Source organism: Vidua chalybeata, chromosome 22 (genome assembly GCF_026979565.1).
Source record: "Vidua chalybeata isolate OUT-0048 chromosome 22, bVidCha1 merged haplotype, whole genome shotgun sequence".
Classification (NCBI taxonomy): domain Eukaryota; kingdom Metazoa; phylum Chordata; class Aves; order Passeriformes; family Viduidae; genus Vidua; species Vidua chalybeata.
In genome coordinates this window covers 7,927,427-7,954,205 of record NC_071551.1, presented here as the reverse complement: position 1 = coordinate 7,954,205, position 26,779 = coordinate 7,927,427, and the positions used below count along the sequence as shown (strand labels likewise).

Here is a 26,779-nt window from a genome sequence, read left to right as displayed (position 1 = left end):
TTGGCTTGGAGAAACAAAAAATGTCATCTCTTAAGAAAAGCCTTTCTTTTTAAATACTTTCAAATTTGCCCTGTTTTAGCTAAACATGACGTTCTTTGTGAACGTTAAACAGTGCAGAGAGAGACTGAGAGGGAGAGAGAGAGAGAGAGAGACACACACACTCACTCCTGGGGAAGATATTCGTCCATTTAAGGCATGAGAAATCATCACATTCAGCAGCAGGTCTAAATACAGTAATATGAAGGTCCCTTTCACTCCCCCGAGCAGGAAAATGTCACTGTGTACCAGACACCCAAATACTTGGGAATCAAGTAAATCCCTCATTTTTCAGAAGGGAGCCAAATCCTTCTGTTGAACAGTGATGGAACTGTAGTAGCTACAATTTACTTGCTGCACACCATCTCCTTCGGTGGCTTCTGGACTGGGATGGCAGGGTTAGACCAGTCATGGGATCCAGCACAGCATTCCCTCCTGGAGATAAGACTGAGGGGCCACGGGATATCTCACACGCTCCCTTCAGCACCTCCTGCTGCTGGTGGAAGGAGCAGGAGGAAGCATTATTCCACACCCTGCAGAGCCTCCTGCTGGGAGCAGAGGCACAGAATAACTGCCCTGCATGCCCGGGGTACATCCATCCCAGCCTCTGCACCATCACTGCCACGCTCCTGGAGCTGTTTGCAGTGTACCTTACACTGCACTTACACCGCTGCCTCCTGCTGATACTGCCTAGGAGCAGTCAGAAAACCAACCACAAATGTCCTTTGGAAAACATTTTAGAAGGACCAGATTTCTGTAACCCTCCCTTGATCACCCTACATGCATACTTCTCCCAAAAATAAGAGCCACAGTAATCCAGTAATAACCTGGTGTTAAATAGTGGTAACTCATATTTATTACAATTATATACAATCATATTTTATATTTGAAATCTATACATGATCACACAGACGAGCACACTTGCTTGGTGAGGACAGTGAGACTCAGCTGTTACAAGAATTGCTCTGCTAAGATGCTCTGATGCAGTGAATAGACACCACCATTTCACCAGCTGCAAACACAATGCTGCAAACTGTCAGAGGTTTAAAATTCACTGGTTTGTGTACGGCCCAACCAGGCCAAAAAAAGGCTGGACTGGGCAAGAAGGGCCAGTGGTTAAACCTCAGAACTGGAGCTGTTCTCTATGCTAGAGAGACTGCTTTGCTGAAGCAGGTGCCTGTCACTGGAAAGGTACCATTTATGATCATTTTTCTTCTCATTTAGGGAGAAAAAAAGGCTAAAAACCATTGCAAATATTCAGAATTAACCAACTATTTCAGCATCTGATTTCACCCCATTAGTTTGTTCATTCATTCATCCATTCAGGGCAGCTATAAATAAAATAGAAGATGTCAAAAACTGATGTGAGCTCCTTGTCTTTGGAGGAGGAAGGGTAATAATTGGGATGAGTGGAGTCAACTTCTTCTAAAGCCTTTTACTGGGGAGCAATCATCAACAAAGCCACCTGTTCTCACGGATTTTACTGTGGCCATGACACCTGGACTTGGTCCCTACCAACAGGCCACTCTGATCAATGTAAGTATGTGGAGTGGAAATAGCATTCTTTGAACCCCACAGAAATTTCGTGTTTTTACATGCTATGCAGTTTCAGCAATTTGAGGCTTGGCATAAATCTTGGAAGTGCCAAGACTGAGATCTGGTGAGGAATTTGAGGTTAAAATGTCCTGGTGGCTTTTTTTGTTGGTTGGGGTTTCTTTTTGCAACAGAGTATCAAGTAGTTTGAGAAATAAGAGTTATTTTGGGAAACAGAGAACTGGTTTGGGCCTTATGTGGGATTAAAGGCTTGTGAAATCAAGGAGCTCAGGACAGACTGGTTTCTGAAATTGGATAGAAGGGCTCTGGGACACAGCAAGAGGCCAACTGCTTCTGTAGGAGGGCATATTCTGTAGCTGTGGTGCATGGTAAGGCCATTGGTCTGCCAGCCTGGCAGTGACCCCAGCCCACGGGAGGAAGGGCTGGGCGGGGAGAAGGAGCCACTGCAAGACTGCAAAGCCCTGTGGTGAAACAGGGCAACCAGGTTGTTCACCGAGCAATCACGGCCCTGCTCAAGGTCAATCAAGAGGGAATCACTGCAGGGAATGGTAGCTTTTCTCTCCACAAAATGGGAGAGGCACTGGGGACAGTGCAGCAGGCCGGGGAAGATGTGCAGCAGCAGCAGCCAGGGTGTCTTAGTCAATCTCATTCTCGTTGCTGGCCCCCTCAGGTCTTCGTAGCTTTTCCACTTGCTCATTAATCTGACCATCCCCTCCTCGCCGGTCCTCAGTCTGGACACCCAGACATTCCTCCTCATCCACATGGCTAACATCATCATCCTCATCGTCCTCTTCCTCCTCATCATTCCTTTGGGTTTCCCGTTTCTCCTCCTCACCCTGCACCTCCATCCGCACCTGGCTCGTGACGTCGATGACGGCCTTGGCGGCCTCCTCGGTGCCGAGCAGGTGGCAGCTGACCTTGGAGCCCTCGGGGCTGTGGTTCTCCTTCACTGGGGAGGACGTGGTGGACTCGTTGCTGACCGGGGAGATGTCACTGCTGCTGTTGTGGTTGGCAACAACAGGGTTGGAGGGTGAGCTTGGCTTCACCGGGATCTGCCACGACGGGATCTTAGGAGCTGAAGGGGAGGGAGGGAACTGCCTCCTTGGGGAGGACAAAGGGAAAGAAAAGGAAAGAAAGGGGCTTTTGTTATAAATACTGAGGGGTTCCATCAAGAATGAAACTGCAAGTCTCTTTGCCATAAATGAGCAAAACCAAGGCCACTTCACTTCTCCAGAGAGATTCTTAAAGTGCTTTACAAGCACTCAGCAATCGAGGCTGCACACAAGGAAAATATCCCAGCTGGGCAGTCTGAAGCACTAAAATGATCTGATTTGGCCAATTTCACAAAGTAAGCTACCACTCAGGAACGCTGCCTGTGAAAAGACATGGGTGTCCCCCATGAAAGTAAGACAATCACTAATTAATTGGTACAGAAAATTCCCAGTGGAGCAAGAAGTCAGACACACCAGGTGCCTGAGCCAGGGAATTTCACCACCTGGCTCTCACCTCACTGTGATACACCACTGTTGCATTCTGGCTGATTGCAATCCAGAGCCTTTCTCCCAGTCCCAGCATGCACTTTACATGTTTGGGCCAGGCCCTGGCTGCCACAAACTGGTTCAGCTCCTCTGACTTGAATGGAGTCATACCAGCTTGCACCAGCTGGAAAGCTGGCCCTGAATCCTTTCCAGGTGGATTTTAAGGATATGATACTAGCAGGCTAATGCCCAGTACTAACAGGAGATTCCAAGTGCCAAACAGGACAAATATAAGTGCAAGGGGGAGCACTGGTGCCCTCAGAGAGTCATCCATCATGAAGGGCAAAGCACAAAAGCATGTCTGATGTAGCACTCCCCTGCATCCTTGCCTGTGTATGTGAAAAGTGGGAGTCTGAAGAGGTGTCAGATCAAGGTCTGCAAAGGCCGTGTGCCAGGGGGTCCTCATGCCCCTCAGGGGAGCTGGCAAGTGGCACAAACAAGAGCAGAGCAGAGGAAAGCTGGCTGCTCTCCGGCACCGAGTGCTCGCACTCGGCACTGCCTTCCCTGAGCCTGAGGTGGGAACAGGAGCTGCTCTCACCTCCCCTGCTGCTGCTGCCACCAGCAGCCACTGCAGAACTGAGCTCACCCCATCCTCTGTGAGTGCTCTGCTGTGGCACGATTCTTTTCATCCTGGCTATGCCCTGACCATGAGCGAGGCAGCTGAACTGCACCCAGAAGTGACTTTCTAACACAGAATACAGATGCAGATGCAGTCAATTCCTCAAACTAGGTGAGACACATCCTGACTGTGGGGGAAGTGCAAACAAAAAGGGAAAATCTTATAAATTCCCTAAGGACTCTGTGATTTAAGGCCAGTTTGAAAAGCATTTTGAGATCTGCAAACAGAAAGTGATAGTGGAGTGCAAAATGGTATTATTAAAATAGCAGTAACAGGATATAGAGGCAGTTCCTGTTGGAAATGCCTTTCCTCTCCACGACTGAGGGAATCCCAGAAAGCAGCACTTCCCCCACAACAGTCTGCTCACATATTGCATCCATACCGGTTCAGGAGAAGTCCTTTTAAAGAGTAGATCTCAGATTTTAATTCATTAATATTCTGCGACTCCAGAATCCAATTGGTGGAGGTTGTGGCCTAGAACGTGAAAAAAAAGACATAAAGATCAATATCTGAACTGCAAGATAGTTCACCAATGTCACTTTTTCCTATGTTGTTCTTCTGCTCCCATGCGGGAATTTTGAGTCCCGTGGATAACATACATAAGCTCCATCACTTAAATCTCTCAGATATGAGCAAAATAACTTCCTACACTAAGAAGTACTTGAACAGATCCCCAAAATGACCAGAAATAATAATTGTCTCAAGGTGCCAAGACTATTCAATATTTGCTTTGTGTTTGGGAGACTAATTCATCTTGTCTCCAGTCTTGCCTCCCATGCACAACCATTGCTAAAGCACCTCAAGGGGACATTTCTTTTTTCAGGAGGCCAGCACTTGTGAGAATTCAGGCACAGCTGGGCCAACACTGGATGTCTTCCGCCAACATATCAGACAGAGAACAATACACAGAGAGACAAACCAAACCATTTGCCATTGACCTACTGAATGATTTTTAGAGAAGAACTAGAACTAGGATCCTGAACAGCAGTAGGAGTTGCACTGAATCAGGTCCTTTAGCCCTTCATGTGACTGAACTTAGCTAAGGCAACAGATTTGAATATGATATATTAGCAACTATTTTAAAAGTATTTGCTCATTTCTCCTAAATCATGAAAGAAAGAATCAATTACCTTCACTCTGTGGCATTTAGAGGTGGGCTGATAAATACATACTTGAAAGTTTTCCCTACTTGATCTGAAAAAACTTAAAAGTTTTCCCTACTTGATCTGAAGAATTAGATCTGTGCTTGAGTTACCAGGTCGTATCTCCAGAAGCAGCTGGACTAGGCACCATCTCTTGGATATTTCAAGGCAATGAGTGCAGTTTTGTGGGGATAAGTAACTCATGGAAGCCTGGTACAGCTGCTGTCAGAATTGCATCAGAATTGCCACGGGATATCAGGCAGAAATTAGACTAAGTAACTGAGGATAACATGTTGCAGACAATACTTCTGGCACTCTTTCTTTAAACCTTTTTGGGAACTTGAGAAATGGGAGTTTTCTAAGTACAGATCATGGTCTATGGTTACCACATCCTTTTGCTCCAGTAATTCCTGTAGCCATGAGACCAAAGAATAGTCATGCCTGGCACGCCCCACAGTAATTTCTACTAAAAGCCATTAGGAACAAACATATTGGTGGGTATCACTGCAGAGATAGTTCTAATAAATTCCCCACCAAAGGAAGACAGAATTGGAATAACTAAAACCTTTTCCTCAGCAGTTCCCACTAGATGTAGCCAGAACTGCTTGTTCCTACTTACTCTTCAACAGACTTGAGCTACTGCAGAGTAACCCTGCAGCCAGCACTGCTCACAGAGACTTCTGGGCTTCAAACCCAAAGGGCTGGGAGAGGCTCAGGCTGTAGTAGCTGTGTTTTACACAGATGCGTTCCCTCAGGATTCACACTCCCAGCCCTCAGACAGCAAGAATGCAGGAGCCACTGTTCTGGCTTTCTAAGACCTTGAAAGCTACAGCAGCACATTAACAAGGGAGTGATTTCCACTCACTGGCCTGCAAAGGACTCAAATTTCCAAAACACATATGGTGCCAGATGCCTAGGATTTAGAAATAAAATCTGACATCTGGGGCTTTTTAGCCAGTCTCTTTAAAAACAGTTGTAGAAAATTCAAGCCTTGAATTTTTATGTACGTTTTTTAATTACTTAAAGTCCCTCTTTTTAATTTTTTACAGCATGCCAGTAGGAGTTTGAAAAGCAGATATAAAAACTTACATTACAGCTGAGAAAACACAGCTTTTATTCTTTGGTTTGTGGGGTTGCCCAAGTTTTTCTTTGTACACATGAGGTTTAGATATCATAACAATGTGTGCTACCATTTCAGTGCAGGGGGTAGAGAGGGGGGAAGGAAAACTTCTTCAAGACTCTCTAAACCACCAAGACTTATGGCCTTTTTCCTTCTTAAAGCTCAACATGTGTTCTTAATCTTAACACTTAAGACCTGAAAACAGTTTTCCAATTTCCGGACTGGCTCCAGGCCACTGTCAGGCCACAGTTCCCAAGGAAAATTGAAGCAGAGTGTTGTGACCATAAACTGGCTTTCATGGTTGCATTTACAGCTGTGCCACTGAGGGATTCCTCCTGTACAGTGTGCACAGCACAGAGTCAGCTGTTGCCCACCAGTTACACACCATCAAAGGATCTGCATCAGATTAAAGTCTGCTAAGGGGAGAAGACAACTGTTCCTGCTACAGGTAAAGGGCTGTAACCCTGCCTAAAGTGTTTGACAGGAAAATCTCCCTGTACAGAGAACACCACAAGATAACAGTGAACAATCTTGGCCTTGAACAATTCAAGTTTGTGAGTCAAAGGAAGACTTCATCTCCACATGATTGCTTCACATTCACCCTGCCTTACATGTCAACAGTTTCTGGCTGATAGAATGCTTGGGCCATGGAGTAAAGCACTAATTCTCATTTCCAGAAAGAAAATCAATTTTGGTTAAAAGTGGTTATTTTATTTACACATGTATCAACACAAACTAGTCAGAATTGATGGTTCTATTGCCAAGGTCAAGTCAAGAGTCAAGGGGAATGGGTCACTGTGTGTCATTAACAGGGTTGTAATGCGGCCACCTGTTACACTCAGCTGGCCAAAAATCATTGAAACAAGAACCCAAATAGCAAGAATGTTTGGCCATTACCTGAATCTGAACAAGTGACTTAAATACAGTCTTTCAAGTGTACGCTTGGCTGAACAGGATGTACAAAGTACAGGAGAAATACAAATGTGTAAAATTACATATTGCGTACACAAAAAAATTCTCTGCACAACTGTCTTTGCCTCTTTTGGTCAGTGGACTAACTCCACAATAATTTCATCCCAAATGCAGCACAGAAGATACAGAGCTGAGAACAGGTCTGAGGCCTCAGACACACGAGCTTCATCCAAAACAGTAAAGCCCTCTCCGAAATCAGGTGTATTTCTGTGAGTACCCAACTCACATCCAGTGCTCTAACCACACCACCCATGAAGAAGTCAGATGCAGAGAAACTGTCTGGGGATATGGCAGAGCTGATGGCTGGGTTGTGAAGCCAATAGGAGCTTTCCACGTGCCCACAAAAGAAGCCATGCATGCTCCAAAACTGACGATGCTCTAAAGGTGAAGAGCTGGAAGTTGGTACCTTAGAAGCAGCCAGTTCTTGGGTGAGCTCTTGGATTTTCTGCTGCTGCTGGATTAGCAGCTCCTGGACAGCTGCTAAGGTTGTCTGTAACTGAGTCACTGCAAGGGAAAAAGCAGAAGAGTTAAACTGAGATACATCCACATATACACACTCACCCACGCCTTTCCTGCTGTCTAGCTACAAAGATGCCTCTATTCCTACTATATTTAATTTATCTATGCCCGCCTGCTCACTTTAATCCATATGATTTATTTGCACTACGGGTAATCTACCTGCACTGCATCTAACCTCCAGTATTTCTAGTTTATCTTTCCATTGTATAGATGTCTATAGCCCACAGTATATCCGTCTAAAACCTCTCCCTTTTAATTATATTGGTTTATGATTTGTACATCTCCCTGAACTTACACAATGTTTGTATCATTTATCTATCTCGGGGCTCTTGCAGGCAAACACTGGGGCTAACTCCAGTCTGGGAAGAGGCTGCTCTCAGGGTTGACCTTAGGGTATCATGAGAAATGAAAGATGCTTTTCTTCTCACCCTTCAATGGAAAGTATAATTAGCATCCTCCCATTCTCAACCTACCAGCTCCTTCAGCCCCAATATCTTTATAAACTTACTGCTGAAAATCATAGTTTTTTCATCCCAACTGAATATACTTTGCACTTTTTTATTTCAAGAGAGCACCCTGTATTCCTACACCCCAACAAACACTGAAGAACTTCTGCTGGACTCCAGCTGTAGAACTTTTTCTACTTTGGCACTTTATCCAAAGCTTCCAGGGAGTAAACAAGCTGATAAAATAAATAAAATTAAAAACTCTATTGGTGTGACAGGTAATAGCTAATCCAAACCATCATTAGGGCTTTGGGTAATGAACAGACACCCTATAGAGTCAATAACATAGAAGGTGGCTAAGGTCAGAGAGGCACAGTAATTACAGACTCTCCTGACCCTTCCTCGGATTTTCAGATGGAAGGTGGGGAGAAACCACCAAAAAAAAAGCCCCTGAAAACATCAGAGAAGCAGAAATTAAAAATGAACTTTACAGCCCTCCGAAAGGCTGTCATTTTATTCCCCTTATTAATATTCTGAGGTTGGGAGCCTTTCCGTAAAAACATAATTAATTGAGGCCGTGCCGACAGTAAACAAGCAATTTCAAATTAAACCGAAATGACGGCGGCTTCATTTGCAAATGTGAACAGATTCTCAGAGCAGATAAATGAAGTCACCACATAAAGTGAAGATGGAGGGAAGGAAAAGGGTGGGGGTCTTGGCAGAATGGAGGATACAGGGAGAAAAACTTTGAGGGGTGAATTGATGGAGTCATTAATCTTTACCTGTCTGTGTCACACTGCCACTCATCTCAGAAATGTTTGACTCAATCCTCTGAAGTTGTTTCCTGTCTTCTTTGCCTCCCATGATGAGAGGGACCAGGTATTTCTGCATGAGTACAAAAACTTTTTCAGGAAACAGCAATGTGCAAAGTGCTATTTCTAATCTACCTGACACATCCTCAAATCCCACCCCCCAAATCTCAGCCTTTATCACAGAGTCAGTGATCATTTATCCACACATCTGGCTGAGAAAAGAAATTCCCTCTACAGCAAGTGTTAAAAGAAGTTGCAGAAGAAGAGTTTTGTGGTTACATTTGTCAGGGTACTGAAAACCAGTTCCTAAGTCTGGACACAGCCATGAAATCTGCCTCATTCTGCCCCTGAAGAGGGTGGACTGGACTTAATAAGGTCACAACTCTCCTCTAGCTACCATGGAACCTTCCGCAGCCGCATCCTAGGAACAGAATATGCTTCAACGAGAGCATAAGCAATGGAAATTACCTTATTTCTAGCAGCTTGAGATCCACACCTAAAAACTAGTTTTGTTTGCTTACCACTTTTTGACTCTGCATTTTCATGCTAAGTGTCTACATTTCTCAAATATACCAATGGCAGTGCCAGTGAGAACAGAGATGCTTCACCAGCTTGGAACCAACATGAGCATTTGGACACAAGCAACGTAACATGTTGAGTACAGTGTGGGAGTAGCAAGGGACCTATTACCTTGTAGAGCTGGTGGAATCCGAAGGCAATTCCTGCCATTATGATAGCCAAAGCCCCATAATCTCGCCATCTGGAGCCAGGGGGACCTAAAGTTCAGAATCAAGAAATAATCATAGTCAGAACTGCAGGTGACAACATTTTTGTACATCCATTTTATCAGAGAAAAGAATAACTATTAACAGACAGTGTGCAGGCCTTTGGCTGAGGACATTTAAACATCTGGCCAGACCTCTGGTATTGACTCTGGCCTTGTAGTGTCACAGGGAGAAAAATTACAGCAGCAATTAAAGAGGGTCCATCAAGCTTTTTTGCCCTACTCTTTCTGTGTAGAAGGCACTCTGAACCCAGGTAACTGACTCTGGGGCTGGTAATAGTTAAGGTCAACTCCTTACGTGAATACTCCTTACCTGAATATTGTTCTCCAGTATCATAATTTTTGAAAAAGGGGACAGAACCAGAGACCCAAAAGAGTGCGGAAGGAAGGAAGGAAGGAAGGAAGGAAGGAAGGAAGGAAGGAAGGAAGGAAGGAAGGAAGGAAGGAAGGAAGGAAGGAAGGAAGGAAGGAAGGAAGGAAGGAAGGAAGGAAGGAAGGAAGGAAGGAAGGAAGGAAGGAAGGAAGGAAGGAAGGAAGGAAGGAAGGAAGGAAGGAAGGAAGGAAGGAAGGAAGGGAAGGAAGGAAGGAAGGAAGGAAGGAAGGAAGGAAGGAAGGAAGGAAGGAAGGGAAGGAAGGAAGGGAAGGAAGGAAGGAAGGAAGGAAGGAAGGAAGGAAGGAAGGAAGGGAAGGAAGGAAGGAAGGAAGGAAGGAAGGAAGGAAGGAAGGAAGGAAGGAAGGGAAGGAAGGAAGGAAGGAAGGAAGGAAGGAAGGAAGGAAGGAAGGAAGGAAGGAAGGAAGGAAGGAAGGAAGGAAGGAAGGAAGGAAGGAAGGAAGGAAGGAAGGAAGGAAGGAAGGAAGGAAGGAAGGAAGGAAGGAAGGAAGGAAGAAGGAAGGAAGGAAGGAAGGAAGGAAGGAAGGAAGGAAGGAAGGAAGGGAAGGAAGGAAGGAAGGAAGGGAAGGAAGGAAGGAAGGAAGGAAGGAAGGAAGGAAGGAAGGAAGGAAGGAAGGAAGGAAGGAAGGAAGGAAGGAAGGAAGGAAGGAAGGAAGGAAGGAAGGAAGGAAGGAAGGAAGGAAGGAAGGAAGGAAGGAAGGAAGGAAGGAAGGAAGGAAGGAAGGAAGGAAGGAAGGAAGGAAGGAAGGAAGGAAGGAAGGAAGGAAGGAAGGAAGGAAGGAAGGAAGGAAGGAAGGAAGGAAGGAAGGAAGGAAGGAAGGAAGGAAGGAAGGAAGGAAGGAAGGAAGGAAGGAAGGAAGGAAGGAAGGAAGGAAGGAAGGAAGGAAGGAAGGGAGTGCTTCAAGAAAGAAATCTATCATGGCAATAAATGGGTTTATAAAAATTGTGTCAGCAATTATGGACCATTTCAGTGAGGAAGGATCCAGTGTCTTTCGAGCTTAAATTACAATAGGGACCAAAGCACACATAAAGAGCAGAGAGAAAATATGCAATTAAGTATCTACTGAGAGAGGTAAAGAAGTAGATAAAAGCTTGAGATATTTAACACACAATTGTGCACAGAAGCTTAGAGGCTCCACAGAGGAAAGCAAAGATATGGTATGCCCTGCTCCTTCAGCAGAACCAGAAGATACCTGTAGTTTTCCACCAGACTTATCCTGTCACCTCCCTCGCAGTTCGCTGAATGAACCTTGTACTGCCCCCGGTTTTCTTTAATAATAAAGAGGATGCAGAATGATCTGCCTAAAGTGCAATGGCAAGATGTGGGCAGAACTGACGAGATGGGAGACCGGTGTAGTCTCCAAATCCACATGTGACTACAATGTCTCATGAAGAGACATTGTATTATGTATTGCATTATGTTCTCCAAAGTCTCAATTTAGGAGGCTTAACTGGCTGAAATGGGTGGTCTCTGATCTCCTTTCTGCTTTGCTCACCTATTGCCATTTTGCTTGTTGCTGAATTCTTCTACAGGCATTTCATTCCAAAAGTTACCACTAATCCCAGCACTTAGGGTGTAGAGTATTTGGGTCTGACTCCCAAATACTGGCTCTCAGAGCTTCTTGCTATGTTTTAGGACACAGCTCCTGAAATTACCCTCTGGCTAGAAATCTGAACAAACTAAGGCATCTCTGTCAGAGCTGGTGAATAGTGTCACCAGGATTATTTTGGGTTGCTGCAGTTGCAGTTTTGGAGCTTAGGCACATGATCAAATTATCATAACTTTTTAACTTAATGAGTTAACACACGTCAGCTAAGCTGCAGTAACTGGCTGTGTACATGTCAGGATTTAAAATGATCTCTTGCTAATCTTGCTGTGAACCCCAGCCACCTCTCCCACTTTCCCCTCTGCGCTGTGCCCCCACTGTCACTTCTGGTATCTGAAGTCTCTTGGTTGTCCAGTTCTCTCCCCTGAACTTCTGACTAAAAATACTCTTCTATGACAACGCAATTTGTTCCAGGCTGAGCTGCTGTTGTACAGGGTTAATTATCTCAGGGGTCTGTGAATCCTGCCCATGGCTGTCCTTGATGGGCTGTCCCAAACTCCCTCCCAGCTCCACTGACCTCCGAGCAGGAAGGAGACACACCTGTAGGAATCCATCTGCTTTGCCCTTTCACCTCACTCATCTCTCCCTCCATTCCTTATAATGCTTGAGCTAAGAACATTTTATTGCCCCCTGGTTTTCATTATTAATGAAAAGGGACCAGAATGATCTTTCCTAAAGTTCAGAGAGTCTATAAAGACAGGAAACTGAAATGCCATTTTACTCATTTTAGAGATGTGTGAAATCTGTCTTGTGACAAAAAAAAAAAAAAAAAAAAAAAAAAGTGCAGGGGGTGGAGAGAAGTGAGCAAGCGAGGGACGCAGTAAAGGCTCTGCACTGACCACAGCAACTTCACAATGTTACAGCGAATGTCACAGCTATGCCTAAATTCCTCACTCAACCTTTCTTTTTCTCTGCAATTCTCTAATCTAAAGCATGAAGAGAGGCTTAGGAATTTCTCCATTTTAAGCTCCATGCTCACACCGACTGTTTGCATATCCTCAATTTCTCCACTTGTAAAACAAAGAAAATTAAGATAAAGTGAAAAAGCACTGGCACAGCCCAGTTACTTTAGGGGCTGCAGAAGTAACAAACCATTCTACTAAGAGACCTTCAAAAGTCAAATGGAAGGGACACAGATGTTTTCTCCAGGCATAAACCTGTGGTTTTGCTAAGTATATTTAATTTCCCCAGCAGTCACTGAGCAAATAATTAGGCCTTGTGCATCCAACTTAAGGTCAGCTTCACTAGTATCCGGATTTAAAACTGTAGAAACCAAAGCTGGAAGAGGTGATTTTCCAAAAGAAAACAGTGAATCCATGGAAAGGTGTTGGGAAAAAAAAAAAAGAAGAGTTTGGATTCTAATTTAAGAGGAAACAGTCTGTATTCTACAGACTTCCACATAATGAAGACACAAGGATGGGAAAAGAAGATCCAAATGGCAAGAAAAAAGTCACTGGAGCTGATTTTTAAGCAGGTGTAAAATCTGCACAAGCCCCCACAAACAGAGCCCATAAATACCATGGGGAACAGCACAGACAATACCTGGATGATAAGCATGCAGCTTTGCACACCTCGCTCAGAAACTCCCCTGAGTTGGCTTGTAATTATATGGGTTAGAAAGGTAAAAAAAAATGAAAAACACAAACAACAAATTAATCATTTAAATATTTAAAGTCAGATTTTTGTCCTCACTGCTGGATTAGTGTATTTCATAACACCAATAGCAGACAGCCCTCTTTTTTTACTGGGGGTTCATTTTAGAGCATGTTTAAACTAGTCAGATTGAGTGATGCTTCCAGCAACTAATCGCATGTCAAATAAAAGATATTTTATGTAATAAATTACTGCTACAAGTAATTCAAATGTCATTTATCAGTTTTATTATCAGTCAGGCAAAGTCTTGTTTCTCTATATTAATCAAATTCAAGCTTTCTTTAAGCTTTTTTTTTTAAGCAGTTTTGACACCTCTTGGCAAAAGTACAAACTGGAGAGAAGGAATTACTCCTCCAGAGCAAGAGGAGAAGTAGTAGAGCTGGTATTGACCTAAAATACTAGAAATTTAATTATTGTCTCTTCCCCGAAGAAGTTGTTATACTTTCTCTTCAACCAAACCCAGAAGGGGTTCAGCATACAAGACCTATGCTACTCTGATGGCTTACAAGTGCGCTTTTTTCTTGTTAACTCTTCAAGAATTAGGAAGTATGTATACAAAGTACAGATACTTCCAACAAAACATTAGAACATTAAGTTCAATTGTACAAAAGGAAGTATTTAAGTGGTATGAATTTAAGAAATAGAACAAACGGTGGTGGTAACAGCAGGAGCAAATTTAAAAGGAAGCAAATTCAAAAGGGGTACCCAGGATTTATTGCTGTGACTCACAGGAGTGGGCATCTCACACTTGCATTACTGGCAACATCATCAGCTTGGCTGTTGCTTCATCCCTGCTGAAGAAATGCCTGAGAAGGTTCTGAACCATCCTGAACTTCTGTACTTGTAACCCACAGTTCCAATGTAATTTTTAAACATGAAGCAGCAACACCTTGTGGGAAGAGGGTGCAGAGAGAAATTAGATTTCTTAAAACACAAGCCTCTGTCTTCAGCACAAAACCCTCCTTACTTTGCGTTTTGTGTAGAGGTGTCAGATCTACTAAAAAAAAAACCTTAACAAGAACCAAAGATATCAAAGTGGTTCGCAGCCTTGAAGACCTAAACTCTAGCGGATCAGATGTTGCTTCACAAGAAACTCAATGTCTTCTTTGGGGAAGGCAAATATAGCTTGCAGTCTTTTTCAATATAAGCTCTTCAACATGAGTTGTTCCCATTGCCAAGTCAGTGTACAGACTGAGCAGCCTCTCTGTCTCCCTAGTCATTTAGATAATTCTTTCAAACTTCTAATCTAGCAGCATTCCAGCTCAGTGTCACAAACACTCTGTGAGATGATAAGCATAACAGATAGAGAGAAAAAGTAGTATCTATCTTTCTCTGTACACGGCAACCCCTGATGAGACTGTGAAAGATAAAGTGGCTTAGTAAACTATCACAGAAAAAAACTGTCCTAAAGTAGATTTGGACCAATTCAGAAGTATTCATTACAGGACTAGCATCCAACTGATGAAATAACCTAGAGCAAACGACACACCTTGAAGGAGCACTGAGCCTCTGCAGAGTCTCATCCATCAGGCCTAGAAAAAGTCACATATTCCTTTTGCAGCTCTGATACCATGGAAAGCACTTAACAGGAAGACAACAAAGACAGATCCATCATTAACATCCACCAAGACTACACCAGTCAAGAACTAGAATAGGGCACAGATGAGAACTAATCAAAACAAGTATTTTGGTGAAACAAATACCATGTATGTCCAGCTATTTATTCTTTTTATGCATCCATTAGAGGTTAAGCTTAAATCGAAGGTCTACTACAAATGGCTAGAGTGGGAAAGAACAATACCTAATGAATTCATTGACACCCCTTCCCCAGTTGTGGGGGCTGCTGAAAAGGACTGCCTCACAGGGAAAAGCTTTGGGTTCAAATTATTTAAAAAGCACCAACCAGATCACAAAGCTACAGCACAAGTTTACAATTAGAGCTCCTGTGAAGGCTTTTATTTGGTGGTATTTTTAGTCACCTTTGATTTCCAAGCATTACAGAATCATACTTTCAAAATTCTCTTTCAAGCTGCTACTGGGAACACTCTGATGTTGAAATTTTTGTTAAGATTCTTACCTAGCAAGAAGAAAATGGGAGCTGCTGCTTTGAGGAAACCCAAAATAGCAAAAGGGAAACAACCAAAGAGTGATAAAGCTGCCAGGGTTAACAGTGATGATGGTGTTTCCCAGGCTGAACTGCATGCTTCTTCCCTGCTCTACTCATGCTAGTGGAACACTGAAATAAGGGAGGATTAACTCTTCCAGTACTAGGCTGTGGTAAGAGTTATCGGAATGAGCAATGGACAGCACCAAGAGAAATCTGGCCCCGCTTCTACAGCCAGACAGCAGATTTTGCTTTCCTGGCATTTTCTGTGGACTGTAGCAGACAAGAATTAGCCCAGGAGGCAGAATTCAGCCCTAGAGTTCACCAACACAAACAATACAACAGCCATAAATATTCCAATTCTGCGCCCACTGTTATCACAAAAGTTTTTCATCTCAAACTGTGCCAAATCAGAGCAGCTAAAATCTCAAAAAGTAAGTCTAGTATTGTCTCCAGCAATAGTAAACCTGTGCCATAAACTAATAAACACAGCTCTAAGTGGAGTGTTACATCAGTCAATATCTGCCATAGAGCTGTTTAAGAGCAGCAACAAAATCCTATTCTTTATACTTGGCAGGTAAGTGAAGTGATTTTCAAACTACCAGACACACATGTGAGCTGAACAGCTTCTTTTGATGGATTTTTAATGGTGTGTACTTTGGTTTTTATTGTTTAGAGCTTAGATACTTTTTTGCGAGGTTTGTTTTAAAATGCAAATATATATGTAAATTTTGAATCTACACAGATTATGTTGGGATTCTACAATTTCTTTGAGAGCACATTTTGTACACAAAAATCATACAATCATATCCACATAGTCTACACAGAATTTCTGCTGTCACCTCAGATTATTTAAGATCAGAGAGAAAAGTTTTCCAAGTTTTAGAAGGGGAGACTGAGTCCCATGTTGACAAAGTGCTTTTCTGACGTCCTTACAGTGTGTCAGAATCTAATTTGCATTGACTTTCCACCTTCAGGTCAAGAGGCGTCACAGGCTGGTATGGATGATATTTGTTTGTAGACAGTGATCATTTGTATCTCATTTTCCTTGTGTAACATGATCTTGTCACAGGCATCAACAACCACCAAGTGCATTCAAAGTAACATTTGGTGTCTGATTCTGACAAAAAGTGTGTCATCAGTTGAACTGAAATCCAGGATGTGGCACACAAATCTGTGAATGGCTGCAGGAATCACAGCAGAAAGCAACTGGGAGCAGGTATTTTTCCAAGTGGCACTTACTATACACCACAGGATGAGGAGGCTGAGCTGGCACTGGGAGTGAGGAAGAACCTGGGGACTGCGGCTCCTCCGCGCTCGTGCCCGACTGCTGGAAAGCCAGGTCGATTTCTTCATCTGTCAGGCCTGGGGGAGCAGAGGAAATGAAATCAGTTTAGCACCTTTACCCACTTTATGCACACATAATTAAATTCTCAAGCCAGGCAGAACCCTTTCAAGCTGCAAAGAATTTTGGCACTGACTTGAGCAGTAATGCCTCCCCAATTTTGGATTCACTGGAATGTCTCCCTCTCTTTTTCTCTGTTGCAATTTAACCTTAAGCGACAGAATATTAGCCTCAACGCTGCTTCCAAATGTGGCTCATTCAATTTCCTTAATTTATCCTTGAGTTTATTGCTGCTTTTGAAGTAGCTTTCTATTGCAATTCTCCATTCTTCCCCCGAAAAAAAGATACCATCAACTGCAAATGTGGCTCATTTTAATCTGTAATGGTGTAAAAAAAAAAAAGAGGGGAAAAAACTAACAATAATGCATGAAAACAGACAGGGAAACAAAAAACTAATTATTGGGTTAGACGACTAATTAGTCTAGATCGTTTCCGAAGACGGGAATAATTTGCTTTATTTTATGACAAATGCAGAAATAAAAAGAAAAAAAAATCAGGACTGACTGTGATTAGTATGAATGGGACACAGAATGTAAGGAGGAAATAAAACTATAACAAAACAGATCAAAACAAGGCCAAGCCCAACTTTCAGCTGAACATTGCCCCGGCCCATTGGTGCATGATTAGATTGCCCCAGGGCAGCCTGGTTTTCATTTCACACAGAGCTGGAGGAACACTGCACACATGGTACATGTTGTTGCAGTGACTCCTGCCATCAGGAAATGCCAGGATGACCATCTGTAATTGGCCACAACATATGGAAACTATTTGGCCAACAAGGGGGAAAAGAAAAGCAGCTAAAGGATTCACAATGACCAGCATCTCTGAAGAAGGAAGCACAGCTGGATTATTTTTTCCAACAAGAGAAAACATCCTCTAGAAAAAGAATTTAGTACTCAGATGGCAATCATGAAGTGGGAGCTGGACAGCTGTGCAGCATTTACTCTCCTGCACAGAAGCACATAAAAACCCAGTGTTCCCCCTACGAGGAACACGTGAAGCGATTCGGGACCTTTCGCCATCCACCCAGGGCACACAAAAATGCTGAGAAAGAGGGAAGTGAGAATATGGATTTAAGGAAAGAGATTTAGAAGATAAGAGGCAGTCCACTTGATTCTCACATGATTCTTGAAGGGACTGAGCACAGTAAGGAAAAAAAATGGGGGAATATTTTCTCTCCATCACCCCCACTTGAGATCCATAAAGCACTGCTGATGGATGAAATTCCTGAACTTAATACTTTAAAAACCCTAGCTTTTTAATATTACAGAGAGATGCAATATAGAAAATGGTCAGGTCACTGGGCATATTAGCTAAGTTGTAAGAAATTTTTTCAGGATCTTTTACTTCACTGCATACTGGGGGGTCTAGACAGAATAATCTGTAGTACAAACAATATTTCCAGAAATAAATACACAAGTCTGTCTCAGAACTGTTATTCAATACCATAAGTACTAACACAGTGCTTGTGGTATTCAGAAGGCTTTATAACTATTAACAGATCTTCCCTGTATTCCTGTGAGCATGTGAGAAACGGTGAGTTCCTGTGAGACACTATTCACCTACTCCACCGAGCATTTCAGAGAAGTTCAGTGACTTCTCTAACAACAAAATACTGTCAGTGTAAGAAACAGTGTCAGAAATGGAAAGTTCCTGATCTTTGGTCCTGCAGTCTGACAGAATCACCCTGTGCCTTGTATTTGATGCACGGCTCAAATAGTAAGGAACCAAAACCACACAAAACAATATGGAACAAGACTTGCAGTGAGAGTAATAAAAGGCAGATAAACACAACTCAGCGTATTGCTCAACTCACAAAAGCAGTATTTACAGTGTCTAATACATGTTAAAAAGCAAAGTCCAATCAGAAAGAAACTGCTTTAACCAGCTACTAATTATCCAATGCAGAATCCATAAACAGATGCCAACACTGCAGATCACCAGCAACTACTGAATTTCATAAAGATGGAGACAACATTAGTTGCTGGCTGCAAATGTGGCATTTTGTTCTATTTCCATGCAAATCTGATAATATTTAACACTTAGAAACATCAGAAGTAATGGAGGATCTTCATTCTGCAAAAAGGGCAGAAAACAATGTCAATTGTTTCATAAACATACCATATTTTCATCCTGTTTGAGAAAAAAGCTAAAATCTTTTGCAAATAAAATGCACCGCTAGGATTACTCTGATCTTGCCAACTAGGGACAAGTATCGCTGTTTCCATTTAAACCCTGCTGTGCTGTGAAGAAGAAGCTGATGTGAATGATAGGAAGCCTTTCACATTGCAATTCCTGGTTTGAGTAGTGCAAATTAGAATTGTTACTACTTCCCTGGACTACTCTGCTGCCTTGTGAAGTGGTCTTGGCCATGGTACTAGTGGCAACAAACAAAAGAACATCACAACTACATCCCTTCTTAATTATCAGAGGAGAAGACTGGGACTGCCTGGAAAACCTCTTCTTTCACCTGGACAAGATGCTTTTAAGGCATTGTGATCTTGGCCTCAAGACCAAGGGAGTCCTGGAGCGGATTCCTTAAGCATATATATGGATTAAGTCTGCACGGTGGACACTCAGTAATGACAAGTCACCTCTGCACTCAGAAATATACCTGTCTTCAGGCTGGTCATTTCTCACACACAGTAACAAAAATGGACAAGATTTCTAAGGCTCTCCTCAGGCAATTATAGCTAACTTCATCACATTTCCCTTTGGAATTATTTTTTTTTCCAAATTCACCACCTATATATGCACACAGTATGAATTTTCCATGCCCAAATTATTCAATTTGGTTATATTAATTACATACAAAAGTGTGAATTCCTAAACCAGATCTAAGTGTCATCTGTTTCAATATCTCATCTTGCTTTATTTTATCACAGTCCTATCACTGCACTGAAAAAAGTAACCATGTTCATTCATTGTTCTAATCTAGCAGGAAATTGGCAACCCAAAAATAATACCACTGCCCTTGGATGCAAAAGCAGTGTCACAAAAACTGGGGCTTTGTGTCTAGTATAGCTCTCAAACAGGTATCTCAAGAAAATCACCTCAGTTAACAGTGGAATTGCTCTAAATCCACTTTCCAACACTTTGGAAAACAAACATTTCCGTTGCTCTGCGGCTGCAGTAAGATCAAGTCCATGCAGAATGCAAAAGGTTAAAAGGAACAATAAAGGAAACTGCCAATTGTAAGTGAATTATATTTGGCTTTGAAAGCTGAGCCACGGCTATATTATAAAAGGCATCTCTTTGCGTTGTTTACCATCACCCTGACTAATGCAGACCTTTTTTTTGTTTTAAATAATCTCATGCAAATTAGACACACACTTCCTTCCAGTTGATTGCTATCTGCAAGGAATAATCTAACCGCAGAGGGTACTGAGCAAGGACTGAGCTGAGGAGAAGGATGCACGGAAACTGTCTTCAGAGCCCCACAGAATGCAAACCTGCTCCCTTCCCCCAGCCATCCGTCTCATTCCTCTACAGCACCACAGCCATTGCAAAGAATTAGTCATAATTTTCACAAAGTTTTAAAAATTCCTTTTCAGGCGTCAGGGTGTTGATTTGAATAATCCAGCACCCATGATTGTTTTGCACTCAAAGGCTCTTGCTGACCCTCTTTTTTGATTGTCACTGCTGCCACTCAATTTGCAGGCATCACTCAGCCTCAGTAAATTGTAGTCAAACACAGAAACAGAGCAAGTCAGAGAATGAAATGGGTTGTCAGAAGCATCTCTCAGTGCCTGCACCTCGGGTGTTGTATAAAGAGCTCTTTTGTACAAGAACTTTTAAGACTTGACTGTCTGTTTATGTCCTTTTATAACATCTCTTACTATTTAAGGACCTCATGTACATCAAAATACTGTTCCTCTTAGGATCACTCTGAAGTAGACAAGTACTTACAGTACTGCTACCCATATTTCACAGATGAGGAAGAGGTGAGATATACAGACATGAGAAGTGCTCCAAGGTCAGAACTGAACCTCTGGCAGACAGAAAATAAAACTCAGGAAATGTTTTACCTATTTTCTGTCAAAACACAGTAGCAATAATTGCAACGTAAAACCCTTCCATGAGCTTAACTAGATGAGCCACTGCTTTTTCTTCTTCTGACACAGGTTCTGGCATATTAGTGACAACCCTTTTCCCGTCCTAGGCACTGAAAATATATTTTTCTTCATTATATTCCTCCTTACACTGCTCAGTCCAGTAATTCACACAAGATTTTAACAACCTGAAGACTACATCAGTTTTGGGGAGACATTTCTGTTTAGGTGAAATTAAAAATTCTGCCATAATAAGGAAAGGTGGTGGGAAAAAAATCAGTTTCTTTGTGGGTTTCCAAAGCCAGCTTTATTTCTGCCCTAGGAGACCACCCTGAAGCAACCCCCCACCCACCCTTCAGCAGGGACAAAGGGCAGGAGAGGGTGTGGGGCAGGGGGTGGCAGCTGCTGGTTTTTTCCCACACACTTTCTATTAAGGTGAAAACAGAGTAGGACAGGACAACTTGTGTAGCTACAACAAACTATGTGACCACCTGAATTTAGTGCCTGGTATCACATGACTAAAAGGAAGATCTGCTGGTCGGCACCCTGAAATGACATTACACTTCTGTTCCTGGAAGCCACTGAGTCAACTCTGCTCAGAAAGAATATGGCCACATTTTAAAAGAATCACCATAAAATCCTTCTGGGATCTGATCCAGACTAATGATTCCACCTGTTCAGTCAGTTACATGCAGTGCTGGGTGACTGTTATCAAGTCTGTCTCCTACGTCCTACTCTGTGCTTAGCTGAATGTATTTCAAAAAGGTCAGAAAGGCAAAGTCTCCTGATCCATTTTCTTCCACACATGGTCATTCACGAGGCTGAGCCCAACCCAATATCTGAACAAAACCTAAGGTTTCAGAAACATCACTCTGATTTTTTCCCCTTAATTTACACTGAGACACTGCATTTGAATGTAATCCTGCTACTGCACTACCAGCTGAAACTTTAGTAAAGGAACACACACATCAAAGGAACATGGACTGGTCTCAACTGTCAGACTGAGAAATGCAGAAATAAAAGTAATTTGAAAAGTTGCTGAAAGGGCTTTGAATTCTTACAGCTCTATTCATCTCCGAGACTGTTAATTATGCAAGTGCAATCTTTCAGAAACATGATACACTTTAACCCATCAGGGTGACTAAGCAGCAATCAGAACTGATAAGGTGCTCTAACCTCATCTGCACAGCACTAAAATAAGGAAGGAAAATCAGACTAACAGAACAATGCTAGGAATGACACAGTGAGTCAGCCAGGAATTAAAAGGTTAAAATAAAAAGTATTTTGGCATAACAAGTATAAATAAATAAATAAATAAATAAATATAACAGCAGTTTCTCTTCCTAGCTACACTTTTTGGAGTCCATAATAAAATGAAGTGTAATGGAGGAGAGGAGGGCAATGTCAGAGGGTGAGGGTTTGGGAGAGAGGTTGTTAAGTATCTCTCTCTCCTCAGCTGTGTTTACTCCATTTACAGGATCCCGGGTGATTGATAGACAGACAAAAGAAAAGCAAGCAGATAGTAACCCCCCTCTGGGAGCACCAGCAAAGGGGATAACTCCTGACATCATCTAGAGCCCCAAACTCTCCTTAGCAACTTGTAATTAAAAAGACAGAGCAAGATATGCAAACCAGAGAAAAAGTAAAAGAGGAATTTTTTTTTATTATTATTTATTATTAACATTTTGTTGGAACAGTAGAGTGCAATAAGGACTCTCAGAGCCGTTAAAAGTCGTCGGGTGACCTGCAGACCCCTATTTCCCAGAGCCTTGTATAAAATTGAATTTTTTAAACATAAATTACACGTAATGACGACACTGTAAAAACTAACAGTAATGGAAAGCTGTGCTGTATTTCATTAGCCTGTATTATTCCGTGCCACCTGATCCAGCCGGGCCTTGTTTATGAGTTAGTGTGTTAGCAGATGCCGATGGAAGCATTTGCTTCGACCTTGCTCTTCTCATTGGGGCATGAAATTACGACGGCAGCACCTTGATATTACAGCCATAAATACAGTAAACTGCAAATTTAAGCCAACGGCTCCTATTGTCTCTGAACATAAAGCTGATCGGTATTTATTTAAAAGGAGAACGAAAAAAAATATTATATATCACCTTGTTTATGGGTCCAGTGTCCCCCCTTCCCCTAATCTGCCTTATTCACTTGGTTAAATACTAAACAAACAAACTAAATCCTCTCTATTTTCTACTGATTAAATATTCTTATGAAATGAGTATTGTCTTCAGAAAACTGGATCAAAGTATTTTCACTCTGAATAAAGAAGGACAAGTGACTTGCTTAGCATGTCTTGGAATGGAAGAAACAGAACAAGTACTACAACTTTTCTTCTCAGTTTTATATAAACGAGAAGTTCAAAATGGAAAATGAAAAAGGTGTTTCTGGTCACTCATTCACATTTGTATGAATAAGAAGCATATTTTCTTCCAGTTTTCTATTTAAAAATATCTCCCATGTTAATAGTATTTCAAAACAAGGAGGGAAAAAAAAAAGAAATTGCAGTGAGGTTAATTGGAGGGGGAAAAAACCATGGGATTCCTTCTCTGAGGCAGCAAACAGCAGGAAGAATGCCTCATTCTCCTATGGGCATTTTGGGTAAATACCCAGTAAAATTTATCAGAGGGGAAAAAATCAAACACAAAGGCAAAAGGACATTGTAATATCACAAAGCATACCACAGCATAAATCACAGCATTATAAGTCAGTCCAAAATGCATTTCACTGGTAGTTTCAAGGCAGGGAAAATACAGTTTCACTTGCATCAAGAGAGGTCAGGTCTTCCTCTTCTAATGTAAAGTAAGCTCCTTGCATATATGAAGTATGTTATCTCTTTCCATATAAGAAAGAAAGAAAGAAAGAACGAAAGAAAGAAAGAACAAAAGAAAGAATGAAAGAACAAGAAAGAAAGAAAGAAGGAAAGACCTTTAGTAAAAGCTCCCAATACTAAGCTATACATTTGAGGGGTCAAGGCACTAAGAGGAGAATTCAAGGAACAACATGCAGGATGAAAATAGGACTCATGCTTGGGATTCTGCAATGCCAAAGTCCCAGTAGATGGAGTGGTATCACAGCCTCAACAGGATTTGGACACCTCTTTCTTGAATTAATCTACAACAAATCTTCAGGCAGCAGACAGCATAATTCAACAGGTATAATTTTTGCTCCACAAATAGTTCAAAATAGAGAATAAAAAAAGGAGATAGCAACATGACCCTAAATCAAGCAAGACAGGTCCAGAAGTCCTCACCAACCTGAATTACAGAACCAGAAGTTATGTTACAAAGCCCATTTACATTCCTACACAAACAAGTATTTGCAAAAACAAAGAATAAATTCAAACTTGGGTACCTTCTTCTGAAGACCTGTCTATTACAGAATCATTCTCAGAACACCATGGTCAGCAAAAAAGACAGAAGAAACAAGTCTTCCTGTAACATAAATAAAAATCTCCTAAAAATGGAAGGAGATTTTATTTTCTCATCATCTGTGATGGTGCTATTTTTATTTTTAGGTCTCTTGCCTCCAGCTTTTCCTTTCTATTATCACACGAGGATAACCTGATGGAGAGCCTCCTTTGAGTGGACTCTGGTGGATTTTGTCCACTTGCCTGCTGCATGGGTAGAGCTGGAGACACAACATGTGTGACTAACCTGGGAGCCAGTGTTGCCACACAGGAACACAGGACAAACGTTCAGCCAGTTCATGATGTGAGAACACTACATAAGAACAAAAACCTCTGCATATTTGAAATTATTTCAAATTAGTATCTACTTGGGGTTTGAAGGCTTTGAAGACTATGCCGGGATTCCAAGGTAGCTTATCAAGAATAGTACATAACCAGGACTCTGACATATGTTTAAAAGAAGTCCTTAGAGAGCAAAAAATCCAGCTAATGGAAGAGACACTACTCCAGTAACTGTAGTGCTGTCATGACTCGTTACCACAACTGACAACTCCCTAGAAATAAGACCAGGCATTCAGAGAAAACAAGTATTAGGTACACTAAACAGGTACGTTTCCAAGCACATCCAGCCTGTGACCTGCAAATTCCTGCTGCTATTCCTGCAGAGAAACAAATCTCAGAGTGATGGTTCCTGATCCTCATTATTTGTATCATAATACTCCTCAGAGATCCCAAAAGGCATTCACTGGGCAGGTATGGTGCCAGGAGCTGTGCAGACCATAGAAGGCAGTCAGACCCAAAGCATCCAACAAGCAGTGTGAAGGAAAGACAGGCTGCAAAGAAAAGCCCTGTACACAAAAATGAAGTAACTTGCCTAGAATACACATCAGTTCTATGCAGTTTCCTATTAAATTGGGAACTACAACATGAAACATTCTTTAAGAGTGAAAGAATATTAATTTCTTCTACGTGTTCATTTCCAAAAGCAGCCCAGTTTGATACATGGCCCTTAAGAAACCCATGCACTACCATAGCTTATAAAGCTTACCACATATTTTAATAGCAGCAGTGACAGAAAACATTTGTGCTTCAGATCCATTTATTTTGTGTGAACAAAATATATTTTGTTAAGCAGCTTGTTGAGCAATAATAACAAAATTATTAGCCTTTGGCTACTCTTTGATCTGTGATAGTATCTTTAGGAGCTTCTAAATAGAAAGCCAGAGGTGGTCTTAAATTCGAGTAAGGTAAAACACCGGCAATACAGGAGGGTTGGTTTTGATCTACCTTCAGAACACCAATTTGAAATTGTATTTCCAACAACTTGAACCAGCATGTCACAAGAATTCCAGTGCTGCTCCAGAAGGAGCTGGCCAGGGGGGATTTGCAGTCAACCAGACATTTGTAACTCCAACTCCTCTGTTACAGCAGTGAAGCATCCCCAGTGCTATGGGGGTGAACACAGACTGTATCAGGTCTGATCTTGAGGCCCGGCCCCAACATGGAACTCTGGATCAGTCACTGCTGATCTGGGATTACTGGACTGGGCTGGCTTGCAATTCTAGAACCTGCAACTCTTTGTGCCTAAATCGGCATTCAAAAGAAAGGAAACATGTAAAAGAACAACAATTTCAAGCCATTATATGAAATTTTTTAACCAGATTTTTCAGAATATCTGAAAGATGTCTTTGTTTTATATATAAAAATGGGGAAATCTGTCCTGATGCAGCATTTCTGTTTCCTTGCGCTACTCTGGAATTACTGATTGCCCCAAACACACAAACAAGAGCACCTGGCTATTTTCTACCTTAGACAAAACCAGTCACAGAGCAGCCTCTGCAGACAAAGATGAACTGCAGTGTGAAGAGCAACTTGCCTCAATGCTATTTAATTCCTCTTTTACTTTAAACTTTAGAAAGGAACAAAACAAACACATTTGTAAAGACTTGTCACAAGAAAAATCATATTAAGTGTCTATATTTATATTTTATATTAAGTTTGAGTGTTTGAAGAACACATAATGAAGCAGTGAACACACAGTGTGACGCACACTGGACACTCCCTCTGTCAGGAAGCTGCTATGGGGAGCATGGAGAACTCGTAGCTACAGCTGCACATTTTAAGAAAATGTAAAAATACATGGAAATGTGTATGGAAAAACATATGGAAATGTAAAGAGACCAACAGTGGGTGAGGAGCCATGAACACATGCCTTTTTCTGACAGATATTTTCTCACAACTTTATAAAGCATCTTGGCTCCTCTAACTCAATTTCTATAAAGTGGAATTAGTGTTAGACACCTGTGAGTCAGGTAACATCACATTAAGAAGATAAGCTGAATTAAGAAAATTACATCTAAATGCTACATATTTGATTATTATGGTACAAATGTTTCAGGTAAATTTGGTTTGCACTTCCCCCAGAAAGACAGAGATGCTACTACACTATTATAAAAAGACAATGTCAGCAAGAATTCATTACAGATTATAAATCACCCTCGTTCCTTGTTATTCTGTTTTTGAGACATTTTTTACATGCCATTAAAATATTTGCTGAATGTTACTAGAAAGGTAGCCACCTGTAAAATTAAAGGCTAATGCTGC

At 41.8% G+C, this 26,779-nt stretch overlaps 1 protein-coding gene across 1 annotated transcript in view; it reads right to left on the bottom strand.

Annotated features, from left to right (window-relative positions):
* Positions 1-859: 859 nt before the first annotated feature.
* Positions 860-26,779, bottom strand: part of PEX14 (peroxisomal biogenesis factor 14) — a 68,795-nt gene continuing 42,875 nt past the window's right edge. Inside the window, exons 4-9 of the mRNA XM_053962959.1 lie at positions 16,540-16,662; positions 9,449-9,534; positions 8,729-8,831; positions 7,388-7,485; positions 4,130-4,221; positions 860-2,691 (exon numbers count right to left, since the gene is read on the bottom strand). Of these exons, the coding sequence (XP_053818934.1) occupies positions 2,226-2,691; positions 4,130-4,221; positions 7,388-7,485; positions 8,729-8,831; positions 9,449-9,534; positions 16,540-16,662 (968 nt within the window). The 3' untranslated portion in view covers positions 860-2,225. The remainder of the gene's footprint in view (positions 2,692-4,129; positions 4,222-7,387; positions 7,486-8,728; positions 8,832-9,448; positions 9,535-16,539; positions 16,663-26,779) is intronic.